The sequence below is a fragment of the Rosa chinensis genome, chromosome 5, assembly GCF_002994745.2.
Source record: "Rosa chinensis cultivar Old Blush chromosome 5, RchiOBHm-V2, whole genome shotgun sequence".
Classification (NCBI taxonomy): Eukaryota; Viridiplantae; Streptophyta; class Magnoliopsida; order Rosales; family Rosaceae; genus Rosa; species Rosa chinensis.
This window is the reverse complement of record NC_037092.1, coordinates 83,097,787-83,107,593: the sequence shown is the minus strand read 5'-3', so window position 1 is coordinate 83,107,593 and position 9,807 is coordinate 83,097,787. Positions and strand designations below refer to the sequence as shown.

Genomic DNA, 9,807 nt, shown 5'->3' with positions numbered 1-9,807 from the left:
GTGCACAATCTTCTGGTGCAAGTTCATTTGGATCTCAGAATTATGGAGTATGGATTGGAGACACTGGAGCTACTCATCACATGACATCTGACATCAGGAATCTTACCATTGCTCATCCTTTTGAGACCAACAATTCAATTACAATTGCCAATGGTGAAGGTTTGCATATCAAGCATATTGGTTCTGCTAATATTACTCCTGCTGAACATACTTTCAAACTTAATAATGTTCTGCATGTTCCTCACTTAGCAGTAAACTTACTGTCCTTTAATAAACTCTGCAAGGATAATCACTGCTTTATTGTCATGGATGATGTTGACATATGTGTGCAGGACAAGGCATCAAAAGCTCTACTGTACAGAGGAAAGAGTAATGGGGATGGACTCTTCCTCTTCAAAACTCCAAAGCTTATTCAGTCCTCATCTTATTCTCAAACTGCATTTGTTGGTTCTGCTGTCAAGACTACACTTTGGCATCACAGATTGGGGCATCCTACTGCTAATATTGTGTCTAGGATGTTGTCTCTTTCTGAGATTTCTTACAATAATGACTCCTCCACTCATGTGTGTGGGGATTGTCTCAGTGGTAAAATGCATAGGTTACCTTTCTCTGAAGTTGTATCTCAATCTAGTTCACCTTTTCAGAAAGTTCATAGTGATCTTTGGGGTCCTGCCCCATGCTTATCTCTTGAAGGTTTCAAATACTATGTAACTTTCATTGATGACTACACCAAGTTTGTGTGAATCAATCCTCTTATTAATAAATTTGATACTTTCTCCACTTTTGCCAAATTCTATAACTTTGTTTGCACTCAGTTCCACATTCCTATTCAATCTTTGCAAACAGATGGAGGTGGTGAATTCAATAGTAAAGCTTTTAAGTCTTTTCTAGACAATAAAGGTATTCTGCATCTTATCACTTGTCCCTATACTCCACAACAAAATGGAGTTGCAGAAAGGAAGAATAGACATATTCTTGAAACCTGCATTACCTTGATGTCTGCTGCTAAGTTACCTAAACCTTTCTGGTTTCATGCTGTGGCACATTCTGCCTATTTGATTAATAGAATGCCATGCAAGTCTCTTAAGTTTCAATCCCCACATTTCCAACTCTTTGGTGCAGTCCCTGATTTAAAATTTCTCAGAATATTTGGATCAGCTTGCTATCCCTATCTTAGGCCTTACTCTCATGATAAGCTTGATCCTAGGACTACTGTGTGTGTCTTTTTAGGATATGCTCTTGGCTATAAGGGTGTTTTCTGCTATAGTATTGGTCTTAACAAACTGTGGATGTGTAGACATGTTGTTCATGATGAAACTGTCTTTCCTTTTCAGTCTGCCTCTCCTCAGTCATCCTCTTCTCCTCCTGCTTCTTCTCCTTCATTTTCTTCTTCTGCTAGTCACTCCACTTCTTTACTTGTTCCTCCTCCACCAGCTTCCTCAACAATGATACCTGTTCTTACCTCAGATCAATTACAGGTTGTTCTTCCTTTTGAGCATGCTGCTCAATCTTCAGCTGATATCCCTGCTTCTACTGATGGGGAAAGTACTGATTTAGGCTCTAATGAGGTCAATCCTGATAATTCCAGTGTGTTATCTAGTTCAAGTGATTCTAGTATGCCACAGGTGCAACAAAACATCAATGTTCATCAGGATGTTCTTGATACTACTAGTGCTCTTCCTCAGGAGTTGATGTTTGTTGAAGATCAAGCTCAGGTTTATAATAACCACTCTATGTTGACTAGAGCCAAAAATGGAATTGTGACACAGAAAACATTCCAAGATTATTGTGCATATTCTTGTGTTCTTCAACAAGGTCTTTTTGATGAGCTTGCCTATTTCAGTGGTTTCTCTGCTATTATGGATTTGCATGACCCTGTTGAACCAAAGTTCTTTAAAGCTGCTACTGGTATACCTGAATGGGATGCAGCTATGAATGAAGAGATTGATGCTTTGATAATGCAGGGCACCTGGGAGCTTGTTCCACGTCCTAAAGAGAAAAATATTGTTGGAAGTAAATGGATTTAGAAGATCAAAAAGAATCCTGATGGCTCTATTTCAAGATATAAAGCAAGACTTGTTGCTCAAGGTTTTAGTCAAGAAAAAGGCTTGGATTATGATGAGACTTTCAGTCCTGTTGTGAGACATAGCACAGTTAGACTTATTGTTGCTCTTGCTGCTATGAATAAATGGAAGTTAAGACAGTTAGATGTTAAAAATGCATTTTTACATGGGGATCTCAGAGAGGAAGTCTACATGGCTCAACCACAAGGATTTGTTGATTCGAATCATCCTGATTATGTGTGTTTGTTAAAGAAGTCTCTTTATGGTCTCAAACAGGCTCCGAGGGCTTGGAATGAAAAATTTTCCTCTTTCCTTCCAGCTCTTGGATTTAAGTTTTCTCATTATGATCCCAGTTTATTTGTTAAATACACTGATAAGGGTGTGATTGCCTTACTTCTGTATGTGGATGATATTATCTTAACTGGATCAGATAGTACAGGTATTGAAGTGGTTATTGCTTAATTGAGTGAGGTATTTGACATGAAGGATCTTGGTTCTCTCTCTTACTTCTTGGGAATCAATGTTCAATACCAGAAAACTGGAATTCTTTTGTCTCAAGAAAAATATGCTAAAGAGTTGATTGCTAAGGCAGGTTTAGATTCCTGCAGAGAGTGCAATTCTCCTTGTCTCCCACATGTTCAGTTGATGAAGAATGAAGAAACTCCTTTAGCAAATCCTACATTGTACAGAAGTATTGTTGGTGCACTTCAATACTTAACTTTCACAAGGCCAGACATTGCTTATGCTGTTAATACAGTATGCCAGTTCATGTCTACACCAACAGATATTCATTTTGCTTCTGTCAAAAGAATACTCAGGTACCTGCAAGGCACACTCTCTAAAGGACTATTTTACAAGTATGGCAATGGTGTTCCTTATATTAATGCATATTGTGATGCTGATTGGGCTGGTGAGGTCAATCATCGAAGTTCTACTACTGGATTTATTGTTTATCTTGCTCACTGTCCTGTATCCTGGCAATCAAAGAAGCAAGGTTCTGTGTCTAGAAGTTCAACAGAAGCTGAATATAGGGCCTTGGCAAATACTGCTGCAGAAATTTCTTGGCTTAGACATGTCCTGTGTGACTTACAGGTTAGAATTCCTGCTCCACCTTTGCTAAAGTGTGATAATCTTTCTACTCTAGCTCTGTGCTCGAATCCGGTGTTTCATTCACGCATTAAGCATTTGGATAATGACTTCCATTTTGTCCGAGAAAGAGTTCAAAAACATGATTTGTTACTTCAATATGTTCCTACTGAGTATCAAACTGCAGATGTGTTTACCAAAGGCTTACATAGTCCAGCATTCAAACAGCATTGTGCCAATCTCAGTCTGGTATCCCCTACTGAGATTGAGAGGGGGTGTTAACCATGTACTTCAGCTCTGCTCCTTCAGCTCCTTCAGCTCTCAGCTTCTTCAGCTTTTGCTTCATCACGTGGAATGCATGCCTTGACCTATGTTGACTGTTACGTGATGTTGTAGCATGGCAATGTATTTGTTGGTCAATGATTTGGCTTCCAGCTGGCATCCATGTACTAGTTGTCTAGATATTTTCCTTTCCGTTATTTCCAACGTGTAATAAGTGTTAGGTTTGTCCTAACTATAAATAGGGTGTGCTGATATGATTTGTGTGGTGTTGTATTAATTGAAAGAAACTCAGAAATTGCTCCAGTTGCTCTCTCTCAAATTCTCTCGCTTTCTGCATTGTTGCTTAGTCAAGCTTTTCCAGGTTAGCTATGAACACCATGTTATCAACAACAACAACCACTGATGATGCAGTGGAGTTACGCGAGGCAACTTATTATAAAAGGTCCAAGGTTAAATTGTTCTTCACGAAATGCAGTTGCTTCGGCTCCCAAATGCTTTTCAGCGGGGGCGCCAGAACACCACGGCCAAACGTCGGGGGTCCAAGTATTACGCATAGAGAAATTTGTTGGTTTGAGACAAGCGATCACAACCCGAAGTTCGAAGTTTCCTCCCCAACGAAAACCAAAATCAAGAGTTTTTCAACAGTTAATAAACAAAAGGTCGTGCTAGGTGAGCTGGACCGCAAACTCTATTGCATCGCCAACAACTCCACAATGCCGACTACTCCCCTTCCATGCGAGGCTTTTGAGGTTTTCGACCCCCGACAACCCGAAATGGAGGCGCCTCCATTTATTGGCCAAGAGACTGACAACTTCTCTGCTGCATTTGCTGACAGGAACAACAAGAGCAGCCAGGAGTGTTTTGCTTCAACGTGACGCAACCCGAAGAGGGGTGGATTGAGTCACCTTGTTTTAGAATTTGCCCCTTCCCTTTCTCCACTGGCAAATTTACTTCCATACTCATCATTCCACATAGAATTTTTGTCAAACAGGCTGGCGAATACATAGAATTTCTTCCATGATCATCTAATTAAGCCTAAGAAATTGTCTATGTCTATGCGCATCTTTTTAAATTTTAACATTAATTACTAGGCTATATACGAACTTAAAAATTGAAATTGAAATTGAAAGCTATATATGAACAACTTCGAAATTGTTCCATATTTTAGACAATGACTTATATTAAACAACAGTACAAATGACCGAAACTAAGCCAAATAAAAACTTAACTAGTAACAACAATTTAATTTTTACTATGAACTTTTCAACAGAAAGCTATGGTGAGCTATATATGTCTTGCCTCTGTTCGCAATTATCTTATCTAGTTTATATATGCTGATCGATGTTATTACAGGTAAATTACATTATAGAAGTAGGTTCTGTCTCCACCTTTTTTGCGTTGAAGCTTTGAAAGAGCGCCACTTCGAGGTTGAAAAGTTATTCAACTCAAGTTAAAAGATCTCATAATTAGTCATAACCTTTAATGTAGATTCAACGTACCTTTGGAACCGACTATGAAACAAAAGCTAGCTAGGTCGCTCTACCTTCCATAATATTGGAAAGAAACTCTAATTAACCATCATATATATATGGTGTATCATAAGCATATGTTGATGGACTCCATTCTTCGATCGTAAAAGATGTCATTCTCATATGAGATGTATATATTCTCAACACGCCCCCGCATATGTGGCTAATTTTCAAGCCATATACATAAACAACTTTTGGGTGACGTGGAGCCTGTGTGACCGTTAGGCATGCACACGTGGATAACCCGCTGTGATACCATAATAAAGTAATCTGAGGTTCACATCTAAAACCAATTGACAATAGATGGAGTGGTCCAAACCCTTATAAACTCATAGGTAATGTCTCATTTTTCCTATGTTGGATGTATATATTCTCAACAACATCTCCATTGTTCAAAAGGTTCTTTCTCCCCTGTTTATTTTTCTTCTGTTTTTAATGCAAGTTTACTTTTCTGTCAAAAAAAAAGAAGTTATTTTTTCTCTATGCATTGTTTGCTGAGGGAAAATAGCTACTGAAATTAATTATTTGTATCCTATATGTATTCCTTTCACATAATACACTACTACATAAGTGGCCTAAAAGGGCCGGGGCACTGTTCTGTTACAGTTCTATTTCGATCACTTGCAAAATTACTAAAATTGGGTCACGGGGAAGATGCTCGAAGAAGTAAACACTAGATTTGGCCATAGCTTGCTGGCCCTACTATTATCCATGCATGCAGCATGCATAGTCAGGCCAAGGTAGTGCAGAAGCTAGCTAGGACCATTCATAATAAAACGCAATGAGCCCATCAGACCTAGGGCTAAGCTAGGGCTGGGCATGGAGACCCGATACATGACAAAGATTGCATTTGGTTTTCAGTGCACATGCATGTGAATCTGATATTCACAGATCGAGAAGAAAGGAATAGTTCCAACATTAACATGTAGCTCTGAATTTTCCGACAAATGGAATAATAAGTTCATACATGTTATCGAATCCAATTCCAGAATTTGGTGGTAAGCATGCATATATGTGGTTTGAGAACCAAATACGATAACACTACCACTACTGCCATATCTAGTGTGATTCCATTGATTGTCGTCTTATTTGATATGAATCTTCACTTTTGTTCTGCTCCATTACTCCGTCTTTGTTTTCGATATTTCGTTGCAGATGAAAAATGTATTCGATGATTTGTTCTTCGATGTGATCTTAATCTAGCCTATCCATAGGTTGATGTGATATTAATCTACCCTATACATGCAGACACCACAAATGGATATGCTTAAATTTACCATTCATACATGAATATAGAAATCAATCATAACATGTGTTTTCGATTTTTTTGCTAATGGCAATCTCTCATCTAGCAAAAAAAAACAGTATGATATGTAATCTCCTTCGAATTCTATATATCAACTGCAAGCGTTGTGGTAACAAAAAAATATATAACAATTATATCGCTAAAAATTTGTATTTCGCTAATCGATATATATTATCCAATTAGTCGATCTTGAGTCTTTTCCATTCATACATGTATTTAAACTTAAAATGTATGCTTACTTTCGGCATCAAATCATTGATTTACATTACAATCTCCCCTAGCCTAATGGTATGGGAATACTAAAAAGTTTGTAGAAGACCAACGGATCCAAACCCCGAAAGCATAATATCACCCACTATGTTAAAGAAAATCCTTTCCCAATTACCACTACCACTATGTAAAATTTGGGACCGCCATTATAAAACCTTGAAATTTATCCACTTGACAGTAAAAGCTAAGTCATACAGTCCCCAAAGTTAGTTAACTTTTTTTAATTTTTTGCACACGGGTGGTCCCTATATTATTCCAAAATTATAAAATCACGTGCTTTTTGGGTTTTCCAGGTTATCCCCTCATTATCTAAATTCTATTCAATTGTACCCTTTAAAATTTTACGACTTTACATTTAGGTCCATGATGCTTTTGTAGCTTCACTGGCTCTGAATAATATGCCTATGTAGAAACACACAGGTTTTGCGGTACTAAACAAATTAAAGGCCTACCTCATTTTCCTTTCCGAGTTAAAGAAGTTGCAATTTCATTTTTGTGGTGGGAAAGTTGTAATCATTGCTAAAACATCTTTCTATTGGGTGCCATAGATGAAAGTCATATGAATTGTTTGGTAAAGTTGGAACTAGAGACGATAATCTACTATTATTCCGCGTAATTTAAGATCATTTTGTCTCCTAATGATAGCATTTTCATCCAAAGTAATCTTTATCATTGCTACAACTACAAGTCTTAGTCTACTTCCATAAGTAAACTATCGTCGAAGCTAATGAATATAATACAAATGAGGTAAGTTCTATATGTTATTAGGGCTTATGTACTATTCAGCCATTTGCATGAAATCATTTTAATACAATGAGATGTTATGCCTGTAAAAAAAAATAGCAATGAAACAAGTTTAAATCGATATATGGAAGTATATTCTTATGTTAGGACTCAATTCTACTTAACGAACATTGATATGGATGAAGTAAAGTCACTGCTTGAGAAATTGAAGTTTAAAAAGAATCTTGCAGTGTAATCTAATGGTTTGTGCTTCAACTTGACATGTCGTGTTCGAAAATTTTCTCTTTTATGAAATGTTTGTCCAGAATGGCTAATAGAGTGCACTCCCTTTGTTATATGATCAATAAAATTATTCGTTGATAAAAAAAATTGATAGGTTCATGAACACAAGCAATCAAATCCCATTAACTTTTGAAGAAAAAAGAAATCCAATTAACTTGTTCACGTGTAATACGAATCCAAACCATAATTCCTACTTATGTTGATCAATAGCTTAATTTGATATATTACCATCCTTCACGGCACAACAATAGTTGCTATCATTAGGAATTATCTATCGGTAAGTAATATGACGTAGATCATTTCTTAAACCCTACCAAAAATCTTTTCCACGAAGAAAGTAGCTTTACCATTGCAACTAAAGCAGTCATGAACAAGTTAAACGAACCTTGCACAAAAGGTTTTCTTCAATTTCAAACTCAACCCATCTTTTGATCGATCACTTTTCTTTTTACTCAAACGAACAATTTTTTCGTAAACTACTCTGACCTTATATTAAAGAAATACTTAACTCATTAAGTTATTCCAAGCCCACCCATCAACAAAATTTTCGAGCCAGAAAACACTCACCGCGGTGGCCGGAGCATAGACAAAGCAACCGAGAAATTTTTATACACCGTATAAAAATTGCTATACAATACAAGTCTAACTAACTATAGTCGTCTATACTACCACAAATTCTACGGGTTATTCTATTTATACAAAAGTGTAAGTAAATTAACTTCCTACACGTGCAAACCTCCCACACGTGTGTCAAAACTCCGCTAACTGACAATCCGGCGACGGCGGCATTGACGGCGGAGGAGCCCGTAACTTTTGGAAATACTCTCTCACGCTCGCCCCACATCTCGCCGAGGCGGCCCTGCTCTCCGTTACGTCTCCGTCCTCCTCCCTCGGCGGAATAAACGGAGCCCGTGACACCTCCGTTAGTAGGTCCCACCTCACCCCGCGAAAAAACTCATGCTCTTTGATCTCGCACGCTCCTCTCACGTACCCCAACCGCCTGGTGGGGTCCTTGTGCAGCAGCCGTTCGATCAAGTCCGTCAGCGCCGTCCGTTTCCCCACGAACTCCGGTGTCTTCGTCAGCACGTTCCGGAATGTCTCCTTCCGGCTCTTCCCCTTAAACGGCGTCGTCCCGTAGAGGCACTCGTAGGTGAGAATCCCTAGGGCCCACCAGTCCACGGCGAACTCGTGGCCCTCGCCGCGGACGACCTCGGGGGAGACGTACTCCTCTGTGCCGACGAACGAGTTGGCCCGCTCGCCGTTGTCGGAGAAGCTCGGCTTGCGGCGGCTGACTGGGCTGACCCGGGCAGACTTGGCCTTCTTCAACCCGGCCTTGTTGTTCTCGTTGATAATGCTGATCCAGCGCGTGAGGTTCCTGCGGTGTTTGCGGCGGATCTCCGGCGCGTCGTCCACGACGGTTTTAACGGCCTGGTGTTTCAGGCTTCTGGAAAGGTCGAAGTCCGTGAGGGTCACGTGACCCGACTGTTGGATCAGCACGTTCTCTGGCTTCAAATCCCGGTAAGCGATCCCCATGCTGTGGAGGTGCTCCAGCGCGCAGACGATCTCCGCCAGATAGAAACGGATCACCGTTTGGGAGAAAACGCGGTCGTTTTGGCGGTAGCGGAGGACGTTGAGGTCGCCGCCGGGGCAGTAAGGGACGGCCCAGCCCAAATACTCGTCGCAGTCGAACGAACCTAGAAGAGAAGGCAGAAACGGGTGCTGGTTCGGGCCGGAGAGTCGGGTCAGGACCTGGACCTCCCACCGGGCACGGCGCTCGGCGTCGAGCTTGGTGCGGAGCAAGGACTTGTCGACGACTTTGAGAGCGAAAGGAAAGGTGGCGGACGGGTCGGATTTCGGGTCGTGGACCAGGAAGACGGTCCCCATGGCTCCCTTGCCGAGGACTCTGATGGCCTTGAGGGTGTCGAGGTTGAGCTCCGGTGAGAAATGCGACGGTGATGGAATCTCCTCCATCGCTCTAGAGAGAGAAAGAGAAGAGAGAGAGAGAGAGAGAGAATGAAGATGGATTTGAGCGTTGGTTTTTGGCTTATATAGGGAAGATTGTACGTACGTCTCTGTTGCTGTGATGCTTCTTGTTTGTTTTTCGGTTTTTGTTTTGTTTTGTTTTTTTGTGCGTATTTTTGGGTGATTGATGGGCGTGGGTTTTTTCATTTCCCTCTTTTTCCCTATTTTTATTTTCCTTTTTTAGGTGGAGTTGGGTAAATGAGACTAATCCAAGGATTGAAAA

The 9,807-nt window shown here is 40.2% G+C and overlaps 1 protein-coding gene across 1 annotated transcript; it reads right to left on the bottom strand.

The window, feature by feature from the left end:
• Positions 1-8,143: 8,143 nt before the first annotated feature.
• On the bottom strand, positions 8,144-9,588 carry LOC112168309 (serine/threonine-protein kinase UCNL). Its single transcript, XM_024305432.2, has one exon. The coding sequence runs from the start codon at positions 9,531-9,533 to the stop codon at positions 8,313-8,315; it is 1,221 nt and encodes a 406-aa protein (XP_024161200.1). The 5' UTR covers positions 9,534-9,588; the 3' UTR covers positions 8,144-8,312.
• Positions 9,589-9,807: the final 219 nt, after the last annotated feature.

Bases quoted from the DNA above. Each gene is read 5' to 3' on its own strand.
- LOC112168309 (XM_024305432.2), bottom strand. From the start codon at position 9,533: ATGGAGGAGATTCCATCACCGTCGCATTTCTCACCGGAGCTCAACCTC.